Genomic DNA, 26,876 nt, shown 5'->3' on the forward strand with positions numbered 1-26,876 from the left:
GGTGTCAGGCTGCCCTGTGGAGTTGGGACCAATGGGGACGGGGTCTGTGTGTGATATGCTTTTCAGGTGAGTCACCTCTCAGTGAGCAGAAGCAGACTGTGACTTGTATTACAGGAGAATCATCAACACACTAACAGGAGAAAAAAGGGGAACATTGTGATCCAAAGTAAATTGAATAAAATTCATATTATTTTTTTCTGGAGCAATCATCTTTCTGCATAGCATTGACTACCATTTGCCTACATGTTATCTATACAGACTTTAAGATGTAGCTACCCATCTGCAATACGTGCCAAAGAATAGAATAACATTTTTGGAAATACTCTTCTTCAATTTCTTGCCTTGAGTCACATAAAAGATCAATGCCAGTCTTTTATCTGCCCATTAAATATGAAGGGACAGCCAAGAGATGGTTAGCTTAGCTTGGACTGTAGGGTCTTTGCTGGTCTACCAGTACTTCTAAAACTAAGGGGATATATCTATATGTTGTTGCCTGACAACCTCATGGTGTCAAGGCAGAAAGTACAACATGTTCTCGCCGCATTTTGAAGTATTGTATTAGTAAATCTGTTTGGAAATATTAAAAAGCAATAAACGTCCTCAAATGACTCTTGGCTAAGCAGGGCCTAAGGGCCTGCAATAAGTTCAAAACAAACAAATATAGTTAATGACATGCTAACATGCTCCAAAACCCTGAATTTGAAGAGAATCTGGAACGACTGCAGTCCTTTGGAGTCTTTGGAGGAGAGCCGGCTGGTTGTTGAACTCACAGCTGTCTGGAGCTGGGATTGGTCAGTTTGAGTTTGAGCGGGACTTAAGGGTCAATAAAGGTTTGTATGCTTGCTTGAAATGCCTTTGTCAAAAGTCAACTTGTTTTGTTTCCTGCTTGAACAGCTGCTGCTGTGATGTCATGTCACGACCATACTTAAAGTGCACTTTAAGCGCTGAGCAATACTTTATAATGCTGTCATCACATTTTTGTGCAATATTATTACTATATTTTGTGCCTTATTTTTATTTATCTTTTACCTTTTTATTTTAATTTCTGTGTGCTATGAGGACCCAGCAAAATAAGCTTTTCATTGTACAGAGTGACTGTCTGTTATCGGTGCATATAAAACATTACAAAATATCTTGAATCTTGAAACCTCTGCTTCTTCTTTTCAGTTTACTGGCGGATTACAGCAATGTGAAAAGAGTAGCCAATAGCTCCAACTTCTGATGAATCTGCGTATATTTGACATAATTTCTTAAATTCACCTTTTAAAAGGGACTTGCATATGAAATACATACCCATGTTTTACATCATAAATTGCAGAACAATCTCAGCTCTCTATATAATGAGGCACCATTGTCATAAGGCAAAAGTGTAAAGAGAAAAATGTTACAATATGACACTAAAGCTGAAAAATGGAATCTCGATTTTTGGAAATTATTCATATCGCTTGAAAAAAAACTAACTTTACCCAGTTAGTGGAAACGCACCTAATCCATACCTTTTTTTTTTGCAAAAATGTTGTTAAAATTTGCTCAACAAGTGAACGGACACAAAACTGCAGCGCCAATTCAATACATATTCCAGCACATCCCTTGTAAAACAATCAATAAGGCCTAAAGGCATTTCTTTTATTTTCCTTTAAAATAAACTGTAAACTGATATTACCTGCAGAGTGTGATAATTGAGTCGTCTGTGGGAAACAAGTACTACATTGAAGTGTTAGCTCAGCACATGTTATACTAAATTACACATAATTACTGGGATAAGCTGATCGGTTAAAATCGGACAACCACCTTTAGTGGCAGGGATGAAGTTAGACCCACTGCGCAGCCCTTACCTTCAAAGGTCAAACCTACAGGGAGCTGTGACGTGTCAACTGTGCTTCATTAGCAATGTATTGCATCACAGCAATGCATTGTCACACTAAAACCATTGTATTAAACTGAGAGTTGATAAAAGTGTGTCTTTAATAATGCAGCTGAAATGTCACATTGCAGTGAAAGGTCCTCATTGCCCAGAGTAATTGGAAACGTTTGCCTTTATTTGATAGAAAACAATGGTCACATTAGCACAAACATCATACAATTTAATCAGAGGGATGTTGATTCAATTCAGTGGTGATTTGGAGGCTCGGGCTGCATTGTATTGTGGTGTTTGTGTTCACAGATATGAAAAACGAAGGAAAGCAAAGCAGAAGAACTGGGAACAGAGAAGGGTTAGCGTTTTCATTACTGTTCAACTGTGAATTTGGAGTCAAGAAAATCCCTGTCAAAGGTCTGTCAAGAATGCGAATCCCCCCATGACAGTAAGCCAGCATCAGATTCATTATGTCTGTTAAAAATGTCTCGACTCACTAGATGGAGGTACGGCATCATTATTCTTCGTAGACACGGCACCATCTGAGATTAGTGGCAGCTTCTATGTTTAGCGATTCATGTCCTGTTGTCAAATGTATGGCAGTTCTCCACCATATGGCGGCACGGACGCTGCCTTTCAAAGTGACAAGGAGACAAGAAGTAACCGCTGAGATTCCATAATGTAATATCAAAGAAAAGGAAAAAACTGTTCATCCGTTTTGGATTTTCTCAAAACTTAAATAACATCTTCATTCCACAATTAATTCATACATTATCTACTTGTACAGTCTTTTACAAATATTTATTATTTTCAGTAGTCCATACAAAAATAGCAAGAACAGTATATACATATCAATTGGCTCTGTGCAGAAAATAAAATACTGCTGATATTTGCCACAGCTGCACATGACAATGAGGACGGGTCGTCTTAAGTGTTCATGTAATTTCCAGGTAGGCTTTGACTGCACATGAAGAGAGGGTCCATGGAGGCCACTTTGGCAGCAATAAAAGAATGTATACAGTGAAGGACGGCTGTTAGATTAGCAAACTCCAGTTCCTGAAAAAGGAGGACAGAGAGACGCATCGACATGTACAAGTTCGTATTTTAAATAACATTTTCAAACTTAAGATCTCTTGAAAAACTGAATTCATAACACTAGTACACCAGAAAGGGATACCTTCTCACTTGACATTCTGCAAAATGACCCATTAGCTCCATGACGTTTGTAAAATTACAGCTCATTAAAAATTCTGATGAAAAAAAGAAGAAAAATCTTAATTTGAATTACCTTCATCTCTATTTGGTTGCTTTCAGCATTCTTGAAGAGGAGTTTTACCCTGGTTTTCCCATCATCGGAGGAGCCTTTAAGTTGAGAGAACTTATATCGCCACAGCGCGGTCTAAACGGGAGGGAGGGGATTATGAAACCCAGCAACACAGGGATTTCAATAATGAGTAGAAGATTTAAATACCATGTCTTACTACAAAGAGACCTGCATGATCAAGACCTGACATTTCAATGTGCAACAGTACTTTAAGACTGTACAGTTTATGACAAAGGTTTATTAGTACTTTAGAATTCAGTGCTGGGACATTCTTGCAGCGATTAATATGGTCAGAAAATGTACCCACTCAAAATGAGGCAAGGCTGCCAAAATAATTCCTAAAAAATGTCTTTAACAATGACACACCATTATCTGAGAGACAGCTACTCTCTACTTTATTGTGGAAAGTCCATTGTGCAAAATTGGTGGCATTCAAGGGTCTAATTCTGTGGCTATTAAAACAATGTTGTCAAATACAATGGAAGCCTTAGTGGGTCAGGATAAATACTGGGTATCAAAACAGAAAGAAAGACATCAAACTGCATTCTCGGGAGGTTTTAAGGGAGGAACAGTACATAATCCGGATGTCAACAATAATTGAGCTAAGAAATACTTCACCTTTGAAGTGCCTTCTGAGCAGGTGAACCCCGATCCAAAGTCTAGCGTGAAGCACAGCACATTCCCCTGGCTGCTGCACATGTAGCTTTTGGACTGTTGAGAGAGAATTGATAACCATTCATGTTTAGATATCCTTCTTTACTGACATACTGTGCATAAAGTACTGTGGTATATTTCTCTGTATGAGCATCCAAGACGACAGCCATACATAAAGACCACAGAAGCACATATTACATGCTACTTCTAACTATGACTGTACTGTATGTAAATAAATAACACCATCATTTCCCCGATCCCAATTTGTGGCGGTGAATGCCGCCTAATATTGGCAGGGGATGAATTCATAATTCACTTGGCATTCATCACACATCTCCGTCTTAGTACTCATTTACTGTCCTCTTTCAGAACACAGAAAATAGGCTTTGCTCCTTCATGGCAGGAGAAGCACAGGTGTAACGAATAGCATTAGCAATGGCTCCATTCTCTGCATGTGTGTCGGTAAACCCAGCTAGTGAGGAAGCATTCAAAATTGCATGACCCGCCAACTGGCACACCTGAGTGGAACGTAGCCAATATTAATATGATGTTATTATTAGTTAACAAGTACACATGTTCACTGTATGAAAGGTATATAATTAAGTGTTATTTCACTGAATCATCAGGCTGTGACCACTCATGAATGACCGGAAAAATTCTCCTGAAAAGGTGTGGTGGCTTGTCTCACCTGCATTTGAAATGGCATAATTGTCAATAACATTTTGGCTCAGCTGTTACCACAAGCGTTGACACTAACAATGGCTTTGTTCTGTTCAAGTGTTCCCAGCAACAGCCAGCCAGCATGCACAATGGCAGGAATCTGAAAATCAACAATGTCTTCCGCGAAAAAGGCTTATGACTCATTCATTAATTAGGGTGACCAGATTTGAGTTTGTGAAAAAGAGGACACTTTGTCGCGGGGAGGGGGAGAGGGGGGGGGATGCATGCAAATGTCACAAATGACTATATGAACATCTGTTTATTGAACTTTAACAAAATTGTTAAAGTGCAAATGTAAAAAAAAATTTTTTGTGGCATTTAGGCCACATATTAAAATAGAAAAATGAAGACACTTTTCAGTCCTCCTCATATATTAAAGCAATAATGATAACAAATACAATATTCTAAATTCTTAATATGGCCACATGTTTTTTTTTTTTAGTTCGTCCGTGAACTTGCATTTAAGTTTCGGCATGGCTGCAGATGTCATGTGCTGCTGTAAACAATGCAACTAGTAGAGGTGGCAAGGTGCTCAGTGTTGCCAGATTGGAAATGGCGAAGTATCGTACCAAAGGCTCAAAATGGCTGATTTGGAGGATAATTATCGCGCATCTGGCAACACTGAGATCGGTCGACCAATGACAGTTCTCTCTACAGTCAGAGCTCGCGCAAGAAGGTGGAACGTAAGGGAGATACCATTTCCAAAACTTGTAAGGGTGTAATAACTAGTTTGTGAAAGACCCAGAGAAACACAAATATCCAACGAGGCAAAATCCCGGACGTTTTTGGAATCCCTGCCGGACGCTTTTTTTAGGTCTCGAAAAGAGGACATGTCCGGGAAAAAGAGGAGGTCTGGTCACCCTACATTAATACAGTTATTAAAGGTCGTTGTGACTCACTCCTGCAAGCAAATTAGTGCCTGGCAAGCTAACTGCTAAGGGGACACTAGGTAACGCCTTAGCAGTTAGCTTGCCAGCTACAGTAACGTACCAATTATTGGAAAAGCTACCAATTTCGGACGCGTTTTAGTAAATTGTATTTTCTACTCTATTCTATTCTAATGATATGTCTTTATACTCAATTACTTGGCTCGTGTATACATGTTACATGTGTTCTAGTGCCGGTCTCACGTTAGACTTTGAAGATCTGATAACAAGAGCAGATCTGATTTTCTTTTGTCCTGCGTGAGCTGGAAGCAAAAGCAGCATCTGGCGCGGCATCCTGATAATGTCAATTGAATGCCATGAATCCTTTACATTCATTCTGCTGCTGCAACACAAACAAGCATGTGTCTCACAATTATTTTTTATAGGTCTTTTGAAAATCACTGATGTGTAAGCGTTCTACTCTCCGTGGAGCAATATCCCTCTAAAGGCTTTTGCCACATGATTTAATTTTTTTTGTCCTCCACTGCTGGAATACCAAGAAGTGTATTCAGATTTTCTGTTTGTGTTATATATGGCTTTTATTCCCTTCTTTCTTTTCACTTGAGAACACAGCAGGAATATGATGATTTCAATTATAGAGTGCACCCACACACACACACACACACACACACACACACACACACACACGTCTGTCTTTAGTAGTGGCGTGAATTCAGCTGTGACAGGCATAAGAAACAGTGACAAGTTCTTCCTGTCACCACATGCAAGACTATGTTGTGACATGGTGAACTGTGACTACACTTCACTAATTGGAAGGGATTTTTCTAGGAGAATTAGAATTTTTTTTAAAGAACATCTCCGTAGCAAAGTCTGATGGAGGTGTGGGGAATTATATATACACAACATCTTTAAAAAGCAGAGGACTGGTATAAGAAAAACATATTCTCACAAGTGTATAGTATTGCACTGCAGTACTCTAATTTGGTGACAACGAGTGAGAGGAGATAAAGGTGTAAACTCTGGTTTGGGAATGGTATCACAAAATGTGCTACGAATAACGCACTAGTTTCAGTTATTTTGTCACTATGTATTTTTAGCTTTGTGTGTGTCATTTCAAGCCGTGGCCACATTAGACACTAAGAGCAAGTGCTCCTGAAGTCAGAGGACATCAAATAAAGAGCAAGAAAGTTGAGAAAAGTCATAGTTGGGGACTTTCACCCAGGAGACTGCTGTTCTTGTTACGCATGAAATCAAAAGTCTAGCACTGACTACTTAACTTAAACACACAAAATGTCCTTACAAGTGGTGCGCTTATTCATATGCATTCCCAAGAGATAGTGTTGCCGCTGTGCATCAAATGTCATCTCTTTAAAATGCCTCATCATAAACAACTCATTTAACATTCTTTGGCAACAACAGTAGTAGAATAAGAACTAGACGTCTACATGCAAAGATAATGGCTTTTACCGGTGTGACACGTGCCAACTGTTGGCAATGCGCATTAGAACTGTTCATCTATTTTAGCTGCTGTTTGTGTGTGTTGTGCTGATATTATATACTTCTTCTTCTCCCTATAGAAGTAATCGTTTGCCACTTGAGGGCATTGGGCACAAGCTGCGAAATCAACACACACATTATCACCTTTTAGATAGACACAGGCAACTTGATAGCACACAGTTGCCTTTTTCTACAAACTGGAGGTGGGAATACCACCATCTACTGTGGGTAACACCGTGACTATGGAGAAGTACCTCAGACAACACTACCTCAAACGATCATTTTAAATCGCTGAATTGTTTGCACTTGTGTTCTTACAATGATGAATCCCTTTGTCCCTGTAAATTGAAGCGTGTGCCTAATTTGCATGGAAAAATGTCATGCCAATCCAATTTTAGAGCATGAGACTGCAGGGCCATGTGCACACATGGAAATTGAAAAGAAGAAGTTAAGAATACCCAAACTAAAGTCTGGGTGGAGCACCTGACTCGAAACGTGAAGAAAAAAAAATGATATATATATATTTTCAATAGCTCTGAAGTGGAGATACTTCTGCAGTGGCTGAAAGCCAAACAAGATGACATATATAGTCAGTATTGGATAAAAAATGACAGAAAAAAGATGCTGGCTCCAAACTACTGCACAGCTCCATGAAGACAGCAACCAAATAAGTACTTGTCGCTCTCTGCAAATAGATCTACACGGTCCTGGAATATGTGTTCCCTTCTCAGAGCATAATCAGCGACATCTTGCAGTGAATATGTCATTGTGTGGCTATGCCTAGGGTGCTGAAATAGGCCTACTTTGGGCCTAAAAATAACATGATCAATCACCAATTATGTTAATTGAGAACCATCTACTGATGTGCATCAGAGTGTTCATTCATTTTAAATGTATAATAGACGTGGGGAAAGAAAGTCCGACCTAGATTTCTTAAGAACGATCGTAGATGTGGCCCATATTGATTATAGCCACTTTAAACTAAGAGTTTGGTTAAAAGTTGCATATTTTCTTTTGAATACTGGGGAAAGAAAAAGTGAAATGAGCTCAGTGTCCTCTTTCTAGCAGGAGTGTTCTCCTGATTATTTTCAAAGACAAAAGGAGAGGGATCTTAGCCAGAAGACCCTAAAAGTGAATAATGGCACAACTAGACCGCTTGCTGTGAGCTAAAATACCTCATCAATGCCAAGTTGGGCTTCTACCAAAAAAAAAAGAAAAGAAATAGGGTGAACAAGAGGGAAAACGCAGGCTGGACAGTTTTGTTAGTTATACCTACTTCTACCCCATCAGCAATGTTTATGTAATGCTCACATCCAGTCAATTTGAAGTTCATCCTAACTTGGACTGCGTTGAGTGTTCCTCAGAAGCCACAGGAGGCTCGGCTAATTGGCTGGAGAACATAGAATCACAAGCAAATTTAAACGCTTCATCGCTTTCATTGGTTTCCCAAAGGAAGGTGTCCCACATTTGCATCATTAAAGACTGAAAAAATGCTTGATTATCATATTTCATACTTTTATACTGATAAGGGGGAAAACTGCCCATGCAGATTTGACTCAGAAAGAAGTGCACTTGCTTTAGAGTACAGCGTTATTAAACACTACAGGCCCATGCCTATATGCAACTTGACAGCTGACATTTATGTCACATCCAGAGTGGATTCATGAGCTAACCGTGTGACTGCAGCATCAAACACTCCTGCATATTATCATCCCCCCTTTGAAGCTAATGTTGTGTGGCGCAGAGGGACTTGCTATTGTTTCAGTGAAAGAGGGCAACGCATCCATTCTGCATCCACCCAGCTGCTTGGTTTTGACAGCAAGTGATGTAAATTGATTAACATTATCGAAACGCACATATCCAACCAGTCCACTTGGGCTTTCTAGCTGGCGTTCTTCCTCTCACTCAGGAGGTGATCCTTCATCCAGGACTGTGATCTTGGTGAGTGCCTTGCTTCTTCTTTATCCTCCTCTCCTGGTTCCATATATCATGTGGCACAAGGTGCACAGAGGAGACAAAACCTGGACAATCTATTTAATGTTCAGTTTGGGATCCACTGCCAAGTTTACAATCTAATCTTAACATGGCAGTACTGAATATATTGCATATTTGACCACTGACATACTGCATTATTTTATGGAAACTTGGCTTATGACAGTAAAGCTTCGCTTATCACTCAACTCCAACTTTGTTCAAATAAATGAAAGCATAACATTTCACAGTTTCTAAAGGATTACCATTCATGTATTATTAGAATGTTATCGGCCGTTTGCAAAAACGTTTTTGCTGATCCCGTCAAGCTTCCTGTTCTCACCCGACACCCAGGCTCAGGAAGACCGCTGGGCTTGGAAGCTAATTTTAAAAAGTGGCCAAAATGTGACTTTACAACTTCCGGGTCGGTCACATGATGCCACGGATTGCAAAAGACTACTTCCCATAGACCTACATTGGGAAAGAGACATCTGGAAAAATCTGCAAATTATTTTTTTCAGGCAAATCAACTTTCAATTACGAGCCCTATTTTTCCCTTATTTTAAATCATTGTGACTCAGAACAGGAAATTGCACGGCGGCTCAATGCTGTTCCACTTCTCCATGTATCAACGTGGCATTCAATGGCCCCGGTCATTGTTACGTTAATCAGAATATGCACGGCTGCATGTAAACAGAAATATTGTCTTTTTCGGAATATGGGTAAAAAAAAAAGAAGAATATTTTGCGCGTGTAAAACGTAGTCATTGATAACTGCCAGATTTACAACTCAAAATGCATAGTCATGTTGGAAACCATTAATCCTTGATTCCAGACAGAGGCAGATAAAAGCAGGCTTTTTATTTCTAACCATCCATTTTGCCAACAAAAATCTGAATCACAATCAGAAATGGATTTTTGCCAAATACTTTTGTGCAAACAGGGAATTTGGCATGACAATAATTGCTAAACAAACAAACAGTACGTTAACACAAGGCTGTCATTAAAGTGTCATGTGTATATTTCAAAGTGAGTTGTGCAAGGGGGTGTAAATGTATGTAATTGTCCTGGGCACGTAGGAGTCCGAGTCAGCGGGGGTCCAGGGCTTTGTTCATGAGCCCAAATGTGGAAGGGAAGAGGTTTTGATCCTGACAGCCTCCTGCCAGAGGGAAGGCACTCACACAGTTAGTGAGGGGTCGGCTGCAAGCTTTCTTCCTCGCCTCAGGGTCCTGGAGGCGAACGTCATGGAGGGATGGCAGATTGCAGCCAATCACCCTTTTGGGGTGCCATGTTGACAGCGTCGTCTGCAGACCTGTTGGGTCTGTAGGTGAACTGCAGGGGGTCCTGGAGTGGGCCGCTGAGGGTTTTGAGCTGGGACAGGATAAGGCGCTCAAAAGACTTCATGACCGCAGAGGTCAGGGCGGTGGAGCTGTAGTCATGAAGTCCTGCGATCCTTGTTTTTTTTTTGCAGGCCTTGAAGAAGGCTGGTACGGGGCATGTCTCCAGGGAGGTGTTGAAGATGACGCCTGTCCTTGGAAGATTATATCAGCTGTAGCTAGTTAACTAAGCTTCATGAGGAGGTTGAATATATGCCGTTTACAGCTGACTTCTTTTTTCCCTCATAAGACTTTTATTCAAACAAGAACACTGTGAGACTTCGATATGCAAATTGTATTGTGTTAAAAACTGAAGCTAAAGCTGCAAACCCAGGCTAAATGTTAGCATCCTCACCTGTAGATGATCCTTCCAGAAGAGTTTGCGATAAAAAAAAACAGCCGACGCTATCCTAACAGAACTTTCAGTACATTAAGGGTTAGCTGTCGTTTTTTTTTTATTGAATCGGGTTTTATGTGATTGGACAGGTTAGGGCAAATAAAAAGGACGTTTAAACGTATCAACTATTACTCAGTATTGCTCTTCATGGAGCTCACACACACCACTTGATGTTTGGATTGGCAATTGCGTCTCTTGTTTAAAAACTTGTGTGTTCATAATTGAATGCCTTAAAGAGCAATTTTACAGAGCAAGTAACAGAACTCTCAAATAATGATTACCGTTTGTGATTCTGTTGCTCTGAAGTGTGTGAAATTATTTCTTCAAACATCGACTGCATATGGAGTTATTAGCAAAGCATTGTGAAATGGCTCCGCCATAAAGTCTGAACTTACAGCTCTTTAAAGGCTGATCTGTCCTCTATTCCGTGGTTGGCTTGTTAGCGGTGAATGTTTTTCCGTGCGCTGTGCTCAGGGACATTACAGTATGCAGAGCGTGGATAGAGCAGTACCCACAGTGTTGCATGAGGGAAATGCAATGTGCTCCGATTTTATATCTGTAGCTTCTAAGTCGACACATGAATTAAGCATTTTGTTCAGCGATTCACATTTTTACAATGACAGCGTGCTCCCACGGCATGCTGGTGGTCACAGGTGGAGCGCTTCATGTCGACATTGTTCCCGGTTTTTAATCAAGGGAACGTCTAGAGATCGCAACCACACTCGTTTATTAAATATTGAAACCGTTGAGTTTAAGCAGTAATAGTTATGAAGTGGAAGATATTTGTTCTCTCATACATGCTGAGGAAAAGAGGTCAACGTGAGGAATTAGTATTCCTTCTATATGTACTTATTTCAGTATATTTATGGTGTCTTCTGTAATCACCGTTACACTGGGTTCATTTCACGAAGCCCCCGCTCAGGACTCGTCCCTGATACTTTCTGGCGTGCTTGTAATTCTTGTACCTAAGTCCAGGTACATCTGAGAGTAAATTTATACTCCGTACATTTTGAAAAATTCACCTCCACCTGAATCCAGTTGGCCAAGCTGGATTGATCTCTTTGCTGCCCCTTGTGGCTGATGGAAGAAATATGCCCACTGCAACTACGACTGGTGTTGTCCTGCTATCAGCCACAAGGGGCAGCAGTGGGACCCGTGGTTGTGATCGACCTTGCGGTGCAATCTTATGGGGATGTAATTCCGATGCGAGTTACGGTGCCCTAAAGGGAGGGGACTATTGTAAGGTTAGGTCCTCTTCATACGTTGTAACTGAACTGAGCACGGACATTTCCACTGTACTTGTTGATGGCGTTTGCATTCTGGACAGCACATCAATAACACAAGCATAAAGGGATGAAGGCACTTCAGTCAAACGTATATTAAACTGCTTAATTTGACCAATGTGTCCTTAGATGGACTGTACATGTATCAACAGTACTAACCCAGGAAGCTCATTTGCTAAAGTCAGTCCGACACAACAGGTGGAGAACTAGAATGACCGCCTTCGCCAACAAGTCGTGTTGCAGTTTATATCCATGTCTGAATTGTCTTCACTTCATATTCACTATATATATCTATATTTGTGTAAAATTGGCATCAATAGCATGTGAATTCTTGAGTTAAGGGTAAAAACAGGTTGTGGTAGGTCGCAGTGACCTTTGACCACCAAATTATAAATCAGTTTTTCTTTGAGTCCAAGTGCATTACATTTAAAGAAACTCCCTCCTTCCTTAGGTCAGTGGTTCTCAAATGGGGGTAAAAAAATATGTATTTAAAATGAGCATTCATTCAAAAAATCCTTGAAAAAAAATTGTGTTTAATAAATATTCAATAAAATATAAGTGTATGTTCATAAACTGAATTGTATATTCTATATTAAATCAGATACAGATGACACAGCGCTGTGTATTACATCCTTTTGTCAACCAAAAAGGATTTTGCGCTGGTTAGGGGGAACTTGGCTGAAAACATATTTCGCAGGAATACATTATCTAAGGCAGTGGTTGGGGACCAGCGCCTTAGATAATGTATTCCTGAGAATAGAGCTGACGGACAAGCTGAAAACAAACAGCTGGCGCTGGTACACTAATAAAAACGTCACGTTGCTGTGTATAAAACACCCAGGTCCTTTCTCGATCGAGCAGTTTTAAAGCTTTAGCGGTGATCAGAATGAACTGGAGAATGTAATTAAGTCCAGTAGAATTATGACTCCAAACTGTCAGTGACCACAAGAGTCCTCCCAACGTAAAAGGGATTATTCACGGCTCCTAAGACTCGGAGACTGACGCTTTTTGCTAAAGAGCCCGTGTCCTGTAGCTGCTGGCTGACCCCACAGGACAGCTGACGTCGGAAGACATTTAATGATATCTGGTTCCCATGTTGACCCGGAAAGGATTTCAGTGTGCCGGTGATTCAAATATCATCTGACAGGTGCTCAGCTTTGTATTATTTATAAATGTCCCTGTTTAAGGGTCCTGAGTACCAAAGCCACCCCAGGCTTTGTCGCATTTCTAGCCATTATCTTTGGTTGGCCGCACTTGAGGGGCGAAAGGGTGGGAATTGGGTAAAATTATAAAATGCACCGTTGAACATTTCAGGCAGAGTCTGACCTGACGTGTGGCAGACTTTCTTAATTCAACTTGTGCTTTTAGCAAGGAAGCCTAAGCACGTGCTCATCATGGAGCCACCGGGACTCGGGTCAAATAAAGAACAGCCCAATTTCACCAATTTATTCACTAAGTGCTACTTGTGTTTTTTGGGTCTAGAGTGTAATTCCTACCGGCTGTGGTAGGTGAGTGTGGGCAGACCGAAGGGTGGTTACTAGAATATTTGGTGGAAATAGACGCTGTTCACTGTTGCATTTAAATATTGTATCACTTGATACTCTTTAATTTTAATAATTAAGTTAATTCAATAGCGAAGGGAATGCAAAATGTGTGTCAGGCAGAGAGGGAGTGGACGGAAATAATAATAGAAACACATGGCTGCTACAGCAGGATCGAGACTTATTGTGGAACTGTATCCTTCTAAACTACTTTTCTATAATACTTCTATTACTGTATATTTATATTATATGCCTCCTGCATTCCTTTGTTCATTTATGTATGTTTGTGATTATGTATGCATTTGCAAGTTGTCTTTTATCTTTCTTCTATTCTTGTTTGTTCAATAAAAATTGCAAACAATCATAATATTTGTGGAGATTAAAAGCAAGATATTATTTCTTCACGACCGTGTCATGTGTGCACTTCCAAATGCATGCATGTGCGGCCTCTGACGCATTTTGTTTGGCAGCACATAATTTAATTTAAGGCGGTGTTGCTGTTTATATATTCATTGTTAATAATGGAGCTGGAACTTGTCATTAAGGACACCGACATAGATAAATAAATGGCATAATTACGTCAAAGAAAGGAAGGCAAATCCATGTGTTGGCTTTAGTTCAATTTGACCTTGTGACCGTGTAATGATGTATGTAATTGTAAATGTAATTGACTGTCATTTAAACGTGCACTTAATGACTCTAGTGTTGAAGGATGATTCAAAGTTGTTTTCCTAGGTTTTTGTTGTTTTTCATTATAATGAGCGTGTAGCTTCAGAGCATTGTTGTTCAATACAAGAACACTCTTCTTGATCAAGTCCCACCGTGTTATATCCTTAAACTTCATGTACTTCTCTGTCTGCTGTAGTTTCCTCCAGTGAAAAACAAACACACCATCAGCATTCACACACTCGTAGGCTGCAAGTCAACTTCCGATTTTCATCGATCTGTTTTACAACACAAGGGGAATCAGCATCTGTAGGAGCGGGTCGGTCCGGATCAGATCCATAAATTACAATTCTGTGATGTGCGGATTGCAGCGATATCCTTGGGTCGGGTCAAAAAAATTAACATTATGATAAATAGAATGAATGATTGAGTTTAAACTTTATTAATCTCCAAGGGGGAATTTGGTGTTGAGTAGCAGCAATTTAAAGACAGAAAATAAGATATCAAAACAGCAGGGATGAAAGATATATACAATAATAATACTAATAAAATAATAAAATAAATAAAAATAGCTGGGAGGAAAGAAAAGTACAGTATTCATTTAGGAATTAAATTAAACTTAAACAGTAGAAGTGCAAAAGTGCAAGTATGTATGTATGTGTATATCAAGCGTGTGAGGTGTAATAAACAATCAATAACAAACAATAGGAGAGTGCAAAAATGCAAGTTATGTATGTAATATGTGAAGTGTGGATGAACATAAACATGTAATCCGTCAGAGGAGATGCGGTTTTGTCAATTAAGACATAATTTTGATGAAAATAGTAGTTACATCCTGTAAAATATGAAACCATCTTAAAAGATACATTAAGCGACATTTGACAACACAGCAGATTAAAGTGCTAAAATGTTCTCTCATTACCATTTGAAATTTTCACCTATATTTTTCTTTCGGGTGATGAAGTTCAAAGCTTCATTTGAAAAAGCTTTGAATGTAAAGAAATATCATTCGGTACATCCCTACACACTTCAAAACATCTGTATATGATGTCCATGCCATGAACTATAGAAAGACATATCTTTCCCATTTTAGGCACAATTGATTGGATTTTTGTGATTTCATACTAAATACCGCAGGCTATCATCTTTGCTGGATCCCCTGCTGTGCACATGCCTCCTCAATGAAACACGCCTGGTGAATCATAATGGAAACTTTGAAAAAATAAATCACGTACACTCCGATCGTTACTACTAGAAGCAGGTATGTCCCAGTTGTATTCACAGAGCCAGTATGTACAGAAAGAAGCATCAGAGTATCGGAGCATTTGAGTGATCCAAAATCATGACGGTAACATTAGCAATAGTACATTACACACATATATTATTATTATTATTAGGCTTATTGAACTGCAGTGCAGAGTGCTGTGTTGGGCCCTGCATGCGAGTGCGTATATGGAAGCATAGTTAAGTAAGTCATGAACATTTGAACACAATCGACCCCAAACACAGCAAACCTTAGAGAAGGAAGGGGAAGAACCCATGAGAACAACTCTAAAATATATACTTTACACTGACTGTGTAACTAGAGGGCAAGAAACACAATTAAGCATAAGAAATCGTGGTAACACTTTCTATTGCGCCCACACTTACAATGCATTATTAGCTGCTAATAGCATTGTATCATAGTTATAAGCACTCAGATTACTTTTTAACAATAATCATAACACATGATATATGTATTAGAACTAGGGGGATTGTAAAGCACTATGATTCTTGCAACAAAAGTCAGTGAGTGACCAATAATCATAAAGCATTATGATACTTTATACGTTATAAAATGCTTTGGTTATTGATATATATATATATATATATATATATATATATATATATATATGAGTGTTTGTATCTATCATTTTCTACAAGCAGATTATTATACTTTCTGTATTTTTAATCATGCATTGAACACTGGGAGCCACAGAAAGTTAAATATTTACGTCAACACAAACTAAATAGGTTATTAATTGTTAGTTAATGAGCTACATATTTCTTTCCTATAATACCTAATCTGCATATTCATATCAACTTTATGTAAACCCTCAGACACTGAAAGTGGATGCAAAACTGATGATATATTATATATATACGGATATATTATATATCCGTGCTTTGGTTTTCTGTTATTCACCAAAGAGTCAGATTGTTTGCAAGAAATATACATACACAAAGTGTAATTTTTCTCAAATTATAAGTTGCAGTTCATAATTGTATTTGACAGATTTGTTAATTTTGGTAAAGTTGCCCTTTTGGTAAAGGGCAACCCATGTTGGTGGCGTCACAGAGCTTTTTCAACAATTAATGTCAGAACACAGAAGTTGTCAAGTCACAGCACAGAGGAGAGCGGCTCACGGAGGATTAAGTACAGAGGTCAACATCTGGAAAAAAACAAACAAAGAAAACACTGCAGGTGTGATCAAGGCCTGATCAATAAACCGGCGGTCTGTCTCTACACACACAGAGAAAATGCTCTGCTGGATAGACCAGAGTCTAAAAAGCATTCAGGGCAACACAAATAGGATTCTGCTCCTATAATCAGCTGACCCATCCTGGATAATTATTTGGCTCTGATCCACTATAATAGCCTGGTGTGGATCGGGGTTTTTGCATTGAGTGAATCCACTCTAAATATGAAGTGCAGCTCACACCATCCATCACCACACACTCACTGATGACACCTGCCATCCGATGAAACACAGCTGACCACAATCGCAATGATAAAAAAACTAAAGCTGAGCTAAATAAAGAGGCAAAACCTCCCAACTTTAGAAATACCACTAGAAACCCAGGGCTCTCAAAGACTCTCACAAAGAACAGGTTCTGCAAAGCTTCCTCAGATGGTTAAACAATTGTTATAAAGTGAAGTAACAGAATAACCCTCCAGTACACAGCAGAGACCTGTGGGTGTTTCTGCACTTGTCCAGCCGGGAGTTGGGGGCTGGGGGGGAAGTCATGGAACAGGATGTGGCAATGTGGAGAGCAATTATGATGAATATCAGTGGATCCTGGTGCTTTGACTCCCACAAGAAAAATGCATCTAGTTCTACAGAGAAGAGACTAATGCCATGTCCACACTGCGAGTGTTGCTCAGGCGCTGGAGTTGTGTCGTTAAATAGCACTGAAAACTGGCTAATGGCATTTTTTTTTTTAGATTAGCAGGGAGAAACAAAACCATATGATCGGTTTGACGCCTCACTGGGGAGCTGAGAGGAGCTGCACGTCAGGACGGTGTCGTCAGCTGGAACCGTTTACAAGAAATGGAAAGTGGCGGCCATTAAGGAGCCATCGGGGCACGCTCAACTCGGATTCACACACACACACACACACACACACACACACACACACACAGAGAGAGAGGAGAGCGACCTCTGTGCATTACCCCACTATATCTCTACATCGCAAATAGTTGTTTGATGTTATCATAAAGATCTGAATATTGTACAGAGCACCTTTTAAAGCACACAAAGTAGTGCGAGGATCTTAAATTCAACAAACATCAAAGTCATCATTTGAGGTTGTTAAAGGTGCTGCGTGAGAACTCCTTTTATCCAAGTAGTTCTCAGCCAATTTAAAACTAAAAAGCAAAAAAAAAGAAGCTAAAAACAGGTCAGCTCCAAGTTGGACAACAACACCAAAATTGCCATGAAATATGTGGAAATACTGACTCGTATTCGCTGCACCTCCAAGAAGACAGCTCTTTGGAAGGACTTCTCCCAGGTAGCCAGGTCCGTGGCCAGCTCTACCCTGAAGGTGTGGCTCTGGCCGTGCCCGACCAGAATGCTGAAGCACAGAGACTCCATGTCTCGCTGCTCGGGCGAGTGCTCCAGCCCCAAGTAGAGCCTCGCCTGCAGCCAGCAGTCCTCGGCCATCCACAGCTGCAACACAAAGCATTCATTATGACATGCAACTGATTCCGCTGCCTCTTCACTTCTTTCTTCTTCTTCTTGAAAAAAAGATGTGCAATTAAATTCAGTGGGTGGAATGAAGGGTAAACTCCTTGATTCACAGGTTAAACAAAAGAACTTTCATGCAGTAGATTTCCTGGTTCGTCGATCGTCCTGTTTAGTAGGCTCCCTGAAACCCTCTTCCATCTGATAAAATGAGAAAAAGCAGCCATCTATACTGAGATGAAAGCTGCAGTGATCACAGTTTGAGCACCCCTGATGCACATCACAGCACCCTGCTCTCCACTTACCTTGTGGACCTTGAAAAGAACCTCATAGAGGTTATATGTTGTTTCAGCTTGTCCCCAGTCAGCGGCACTGATCTACAAAATAAAACATAAAGGAACGTGAGATGAAGAGGCCGCGTATCAAAAGAGGTTTTTTTTGTTGCACTTGTTTGCAGCACCTCCTTATCCAAATACGTAATGCAGATGAGCAGGTGGGGGGAAATAACATACTTCATTTAGATGTTTCTTCTCCAATAATTCTGTAAACTTGCAATGATATTTTAGTGGATAATGCGTGTCATTCCTTGGCCTTAGAACAACTTAAGTCACGGTGTGATGGAGGAGCTAATTACACAGCCACATATAGAGAGAGCTGGAGTGGGCAGAAGTGGACGTGATACAAACATCACTGGTTTAATGCGTTGTGTTCATCTGGCGTATTTAATGGCTGCTTCCTCTCTGCGCTGCATCGCTTTATAAACTATGATAATCAGGTCACATCTCTTCCCTTGTTCAGTTCCTCTCCCTGGGGTTCCTCTGCTCATAGAACTCAAGCTACATCCAGTAACTACAATTTGTTTTGTTTCGCGTTTTAAGAACATTAACGAGTTGCTTTTGCAACTTCACTGCAAACGATGACGTTGCGATGTTTGTCATTATCTGCTGCCTCAGGTTCAGATAATGATATCGATGCAGATATCAGAAGGCAGCATTGTCTCATGGATGTCATGGATACCCAAGTTACAATGATGTAATGATGTGTGCTGACTTGGAGTTATGTTTAATGCTGTAACTAAAACATGAGGTCATAATTACTGTATATTAACTTCCACTTCTAATCAAGTGAAAACAGACTGATTCAGCTCTGCTGTCCCAAGGACCAATGCAGGAGAACATTCCTGCCAACTGCAATAAGACTTTATAATAATTCCCCTCTGGCCAGATCATCCTTCAATTGAATCATCAATAACACTAGTTAGTCACTGTATATACTTCTACTTCACTGTCTATACACTGCATACACTTTGCATTTTCTTTATTATTACATTTTCCTAAATGTAATATGTTCCGCTCTGCTATTTCATTGTATTGTATATATATATTGAGTATTTTCCATACCTAATATTTGTACGTTTACTCTTGTTTGCTGCTGCTACAAACACATTCCCCCCTGGGGATGAATAAGTATCCATCTATCCATCCATCCATCCATCCATATTGTAGCTTCCTGGGAATACAGCCAATTGTGTAGAATCTGTGTACTAAACCTTTTAAAATGTCACTTCTCGAGCAGGGTCACAGACTTGGAGGAGATATTCATGCTGTTGTTGGAGGAATAACTTGAGTGCTGTTTGAAATACCTCTGGGCTAAAAAGAATGACTCAAGCGCTGCTACCCTTTACATAGCATGCAGACTAACTGCGCCCGGCAGGAGGCTTCTGATTTTCCAGGGCGTGTTTCATTAGAGCGCATGCACCAACGCCGCCCTGCTACACATTCAGGTCCTCTCTACCTCAGGGAAACGGGCTGCTGCCGTATTTCAACAATAGCCGGCGGACAGGTGCTGCATCTCACAACCCACCAGCTGCATAACGCCTCCAGCTCGTGGAACCAGGATTTTGACGACTGTACAATCCGCCCACTGCGTCTCGGCCTAATGCAATCTGTTAGAATAATGGCTGACGACTTCTCTCGCTAACGGCTCGTCCACGTGGTTTGCTGGTCCCGATGGATTGGTCCGTGTCAAGTGGAAACAACGCTCTGCATTCGGACACACATCTTGAGTTACGTTCTTAAAGCCAAGATGGAAAAAGGACCGACTTCGCCAACTTAAAATGACTGCATCAGAAAAAAAGGAGAAATCCCAGAAATGTGTGTGCCGTGTACGGTATGTTAAGGCTTTTCCTTGATGTTAAGAGTCTTTGCAAATATGGTTTAATCGCTTAATATGTACTTAAAGCTGATTACTTATTTCTGGGCACAGAGCATTGATAACTGAAGGCTCTAGAGAGTGAGGCATCACTCACAATGCGGTTGAAAAATGTCTCGCATTGATGTTTTTTCTGGAAAGACAGTCGGCCTCCAGCAGGCCTGTTTGATGGCATCAACAGGCTCGTTTGAGCGTCTGTGCTTGAAGAGGCCAGACACTCGTCTCTGCCCTGGAAACAAACAGCTGGAGTTATCGTCTCTCAGCTTCCACGCGGCAAGAAATGTAGAGAGGGAGCTGACAATATGTGAAGTACAGACAGCCGCCGTATTCCACACAGTTGCTCTGTGAACCAGCGTTGGAGGCTTGGGAAAAAAAAAAAAAAAAAAGTACAGAACTGGACCACAGCAGGCACATAATCCATGTAATTCACTTTAGCAACAAGCAGTAATGGAGTTGGAGTTAAGAGACAACGTCTACGACCGTATTGTTTTACAAGTATAGCCAGTTTATGCCCATTCAATAGTTTATTGTAGCTAATAAAAAGCTAAATTGTTGTCAGACGAGAGTGAATGTGCTCCGAGATGGCGTTTCAGCAAATGAGTTCTGCCTCTTATGATCTCCAGACAGACTGTTCACCTGCATGCATCTGAAGCCAGCTGCAAACCAGAACACTTCCAATACAGCAAAATCCCTTTGCTGCAGATTCTGCATTCATATGCACATATCCGTTGACAGAGGTTACGCTGGAAGCCACATCATATAGTTCCCATCCATTGAGTTGGACAGGGCCCCAAACACAAAGTGTGTCCTTAAATGTGCAGCTTAGAACATGATTGAAAACCAGAGACAAAAGCCTGCTTGGGAACCTTTAAAATGGAGAAAGTGAGCCACAACAGCTTGTCAAAAACAGTTAAAGTATGACAAAAGCTCTCCCACGGGAGGAAGGACAGACCAGGCCGATGAGCACGGCACAACAAATCACAGCGTCCAGAGTAAACATGATTAACCTGCGGAAACTCTTGCCAAATGAAGTCAGAAGATGGAAGAGACACATTCTGGACCACAATGGGTTTCATACTAATGGGGGAACAGAGCTGATGTCATATCACAAACAAACACAGCACAAAAGGCCATATTCCTTTTGTTCAGCAGCGCTGCCAGTCAGGCGGAAACATTTAGGAGTGATACTGGACCTGCATTAAACATCATCTGTTGGCCAGCGGCCACCTTGGATTTCAGTCGGACCACTTGTGGAGAGGAAACACTTTTCTAAATTATACAGTGCGGTTTGGGTTTCACTGCACATTTGATCCGCTCATTCCATTTTCACAATGCAGAGGAGATTTAATTTCAGGTAACATACTGTGTCTCAGGGGTTTGATGTCAAGCTAACCCTAAAAAGATTTAATTAAAGTCGGCGTCGGTGGAGAATATTAAGTATCTCGTTGTGCGAAACCTGCAGGCTAAGAGGCTTTTCCATCCCTGGCCAGAGTACACACATCGAGGTCCTCACTGAATACGTTTGAGTCAAATGTTAAGACAATGCATATCGGACATATTGTACAATGTTGCCATTCATAGACTGTAGTCTAAAATATAGTCTAAACTATTTGTTTTAAAGTACTGGCATAAGCATGCAAGACTCATTACAAAAACATAAAATGTATTATATATGTGTTGTAACCACATTTAATTATTGAGGCTATAAAGCCTTGCGGCGTTAATTACTGTGACTGTGTTAGTACTTTGATGAGGAGCTGCATCGTGCACCAGTGGAGCATTGTTCTGAATTTCAGCAAGGACACAATGAATAATGCAACCAAAAAGAGTGATGGGCTGAAACTATTTGTGAGATGTTACAATGAAAAAAGTTGTGAGCAGGTTTTAGCAATATTATTTACATCTGCGTGGTGTAACGATAACGATGACACTGCTACACGAATAAACACCGGATCAGCTAATATTACTGATCAATACACCTTTAACCAGATGGGAATGAAATCTGTTAGTATAGCTGGAATATAAACCTGCAATGTACTAGTGCGGTTTAATACTTCAGACGTGGCAAAAATCAAAGCTTGCTGTGATTAAAAAGGTGCATATTGCCAGACTTTTTGTTTAAAACATTCGTAAATCATTCACGTCTGTCCGAAAAAGTGAGGTCACAGAGACCTTAACCATAACCTTTGACCACCAAAATCCATTCATCCCCGAGTTCAGTGCAATAAATCTGACATGTGTTGAAGGATCTAATTAGCGTCGCATTGTAAAAATGAAAACAACAATAGTGCATAATCATGTATAATCCCTGTTTCACTGAGACAACAGCCAGCCATGATCACAACAAATATAAATCCCGCACCAATTACTGCTCGCCTGTCTTCTCTCATTCAATTATAACTGAAGCGTGCAGTATTTTACAGATGCTGCCAAAATGTGTCACGATACAGCCGTGCAGCAGATCAGTGAGCAGCAGCGTCACATGGGACAAAAAGACACATCTGTATGCTGCTGAAGACACAGTAGGAATCATCTGCACGTGTTCTGTGATAACCTTCAGGTATTTTGGACAAAACCCATTTTGAAATGAGCTTAAAACCAGATCTGAATGAATAAAGTAGAGTTTTTCAGAGCGGAAAAGGATGAAAGGCGCTAGTTACCGGGGGTCTTCTGAAGATATTAAAATACGGTCCTCTCAGTGCCAGGTACTTGAATGTTGAGGTTCTACCAGCGGCGCTGCCCTCGGGGCTTTCACATGCCCAGCCCATGTGAACAATCTGTGGACATGTAGAGGATGACATTTACACAAGTTTACTATTTGATATTTTAAAAAAAAGAAATATACACAATAGACATCTATACTCAATAAACAGAGCAGGAATACATTTGATAGAAACCCAGCTATACAGTGCTGCTGCAATGCAACAATCTCCCTTATATTGACTTGGGTTGTTCCTCTGCTTTCCTCTAAGCAGCATGTCTGTACTGTATGTGCTGTGCTGCTTCATCTGGTAGAAACTACGTCTATGTCCACTGGATCTTGTGATGAATAATGCACATGGGTTTTTACATGCTGGTCTTGACTCCTTCCTGACCATCTGCTGACTGAAGTGTTCCTTTGCAAGCTCTTCATCGGCCTCTGGGTGAATCCAGAGCTGCCAGGACAGCTGCAGGCGGCTGCCGATGATACGATGGCGTACACCTGGACTCTGGAACACTTTTCTTTCAAAGTCAACAGCCCCAGGTGGAGTCTGGTTTCAGAAAGATGTGTTGGACTGGTGTGCTTACCTGATCATCTGAAGAGCAGTATTTGTTGATGATCTTTATCTGTGAGGAAAATGAAAAGAAAAATCAGTGGTTACAAAAAGCTATTCAATGTATTATTGTATAATGGGATCACAAGGGGATGAAACTGTTGAGATAGTCTTAAGTAACAACGTCATCACACCCTATTTAAACATTTTTACATCTGCAGATCTAAAGAAACATAACAGATACAGATATAAAATTCCATTTAGCTGATGCTTTCATCTAAAGTGACTTACATTTTTTCTCTCTAGACACGGCAACAGGGAGCAACTCAGGGTTAAGTGTCTCGCTCAAGGACACATCGACTAGGACTAGCGAAACATAAGTGTATACATATTCTATATATGCTCACCATTTGAGGCAAATTGCATTATTTTTATCGAGGATTATTTTAAATGTTTCTCCAGTTTCATTCATGTACTTGAGAGCTCAAGATAATGCCCAATAAACAGAAAACTGGACTGGAATAATTAAAGAAATCCACGAGATGGAAAGAATGACCTTCCTTCTGAGACTGAGAAAAGACATATCCATGGCTAGATGGACAAAATGGACCAGACATATGTCAAAATAAGGAAATGGGCAGATTACTCGCCCTCCCTAACCTCACGGGTTTCTGGACTTTGTTGGCTCTAGAAGCTCAGTATCTCCTAAAAAGACAAGCACTATGTTTCATCAAGATGCAACCCCACATATATAAGTTTATAACTAAGTTAGAGAAACTTTGTGAATAGAATTCTTTGAATATATTGTTTTGTAACATATCCGTATGTTGGCTTGAATTTATTTAGTGTTGCATGGTTGTTTTGATTGCTTTGTTTTCTTATTTTTACTCATTTACCTGCTTACATTTTTTATTTGCTTCTTTTTATGGCCCGCTTGGCCAGATGCAAGGTTAATTTCTTATATTCTTTTGTATTTTTGAAGGTTGTATTTCTGTTAAATTGTAAAAATACCTAAATAAAATATCAAGTATAAAAAAAATATTAAATCTATAAAATGTTATAATTCGTTCAATCTCAAGTTTTCACATATATGTGACCAAATAACCTTTTACTATAAATACAGTCAACAGATAGAGGACGTGTAAAAATGTCATTCAATTTATTTTGGATAGCCCAAAATCACAAATTCAGGAAAATCTCCCACCCCAAAAAAAACAGGGATTTTAAAAGGGATGAAAAAAAGAATGTGAAAAACCCTCTGAGGCTCCAAGCAAGTATACATTTAAAGTCTCAGAAAAATTGTTTAGCTCTCCAGAGTGTATCTTGGAGGTGATGATGAAAAATGTTGCAAACCAGTGCAAAAAAAAATCCAGACTGAATGGCCCCCTGCTGTGTCAGCATATTGCTCCCGTCTCTCCTCACCTCCGTTACAAAGTGAAGGTAAACTGTCACTTCAAGTCCTCACATAATTAAGCACTAACAAGCTCCCCAATTCTTTCTGCTTTTGTCTGTAAAAGAACATCAAACGGCATCGACAGTCCTCCTCAAACCCACGAGGGACCCCTCGGGTGTCTGAGTCTATTTAAAGGTTGTAGGTCATTAAAACAAACGTTCCGCTCTCTCCCAAAGCGGGCACACAATTACATCCTGATTGGCCATTTAGCAATCACGCTCCACGTCCGTAATTAGGTGACGCAGGCATGAATTAATCACACTTTTTTAAAAAGGCAGCTGTGCGATCGACAGCATACAGTACACGTCTGCATCCTCAACAAAAATCACATCATCAGTGTGATAATCAAAGTGAAATAAGAGTAAATGAGACAGAGAGAGAGGTGCACAAGCCGAACGACTACTTTGCAGTCATTAATTAGGTACGAGAGGCTGTTTCTTGAGAGGTGCCACTGTGACTCCTTGAGTGCTTCAAGGAAGGGTCTATCAAAACCATGCTGGTGCTGCTGTCGTTTATCAAAAGGTAATAAATATGTGTGGCAACTGTGGGCAAAACATATTTATTACATGTTTCTATGTTTGCCTAATATGGCGTTATGGCAGTGGTTCTCAAACTGTGGGGCACGACCCTCTAGTGGGGCGCAGAGGTATTACAGGTGGGGCGTGGGGAGGTGATGCTGTTTCTTTTATCCTTTATTAATATCACAGTGGGGAAATTATTCTCTGCATTTTACCCATCCTTAGTAATTAAGGGGCAGTGTGCTGCTGTGAAGCTTTTGGGCTTCAGTGTCTTGCTCAAGGACACTTCAACGTGAAACTATGGGGATGAACCGGCGACCTTGAGGTTTCAGGACGACCACTCTCTCCATGAACATGATAACTTTACATAGTACAAAAGTACAAAGTACACGGACATAAAACATCATTAATAAATACATGGAGAAATTACTTTTGTGGAAATGTTTACGTTACGCCGTTAACAGGTTACGATGCGCGACTCAACGATTCTTGGCGTTTTGCTAAAAGCTTCCGTGAGATCTCCGTGAGGTCTTTTCTACTGTTGCGTCTCTCAAAACAGAATATAGATCTAAGCTCAACATTGAGCGTTAATTAAGAGCGGCCGTATCAAATCTACCATCTCATTTAAAACATATTTATAGAGGAAAGCAGCTCTGCAGCCACTAATACTGATACAACCTGATGCTCACACATCTGCACTCATTCTGTTTTGCACAGGTTGAACGTTATTGTTATTATCTTGAAAAGATATTTAGTACAAAACAGGTTATTTGGAGCCACAATAAGTATTTTTTTTGCCAAATATTAGTTATTTTTTGCAGAGATATAACTTTATTTGCAATGTTCTAACAAAGTGATTGCACATGTTCTTAGTTTTTGTCTGATGGAGCGATCTGGTTTACTTGAAAGGGATTTCAATTTTCTTTTTCTATTATTTGAAAAAGCACAGATGGAGGAGTCACAAAAAGTTGGACCATTTTGTAATAATTTTGTTGGGGCGGTGGGGCGCGAACATTTCTCTTCCTCCAAAGTGGGGCCCGACAGAAAAAGTTTGAGAACCACTGCGTTATGGACACACACAAAAAACACACACAAGTGGATAACAGGATAAAACTCACTTTCTGAATTCTTTTTAATTGCATAAACTAATAATTTGGGCCATTGCGATTACTTAACGTGACCACACAAATTCAGCTTCCTCAAAATCACATAATAATATATGTAAATATATTATATTATAATAAAATATGTAAAAAATCTGTTTTCTCTCTCTCCCTTTTCACCTTCAATTTCAATAAAGACCCGGGCAAGTCTCTCATGTTTAGA

At 40.1% G+C, this 26,876-nt stretch overlaps 1 protein-coding gene across 1 annotated transcript in view; it reads right to left on the minus strand.

Moving 5' to 3' along the window:
- Positions 1 to 2,782: 2,782 nt before the first annotated feature.
- Positions 2,783 to 26,876, minus strand: part of sntg2 (syntrophin, gamma 2) — a gene marked incomplete at both ends in the record, with an annotated part of 75,802 nt that continues 51,708 nt past the window's right edge. Inside the window, 7 exons of the mRNA XM_079216839.1 lie at positions 2,783 to 2,911; positions 3,144 to 3,254; positions 3,798 to 3,890; positions 17,890 to 18,099; positions 18,420 to 18,491; positions 22,986 to 23,102; positions 23,614 to 23,652. Coding sequence (XP_079072965.1) covers positions 2,783 to 2,911; positions 3,144 to 3,254; positions 3,798 to 3,890; positions 17,890 to 18,099; positions 18,420 to 18,491; positions 22,986 to 23,102; positions 23,614 to 23,652 — 771 coding nt within the window. The remainder of the gene's footprint in view (positions 2,912 to 3,143; positions 3,255 to 3,797; positions 3,891 to 17,889; positions 18,100 to 18,419; positions 18,492 to 22,985; positions 23,103 to 23,613; positions 23,653 to 26,876) is intronic.

The sequence above is a fragment of the Taurulus bubalis genome (assembly GCF_910589615.1).
Source record: "Taurulus bubalis genome assembly, chromosome: 4".
Taxonomy (NCBI): Eukaryota; Metazoa; Chordata; class Actinopteri; order Perciformes; family Cottidae; genus Taurulus; species Taurulus bubalis.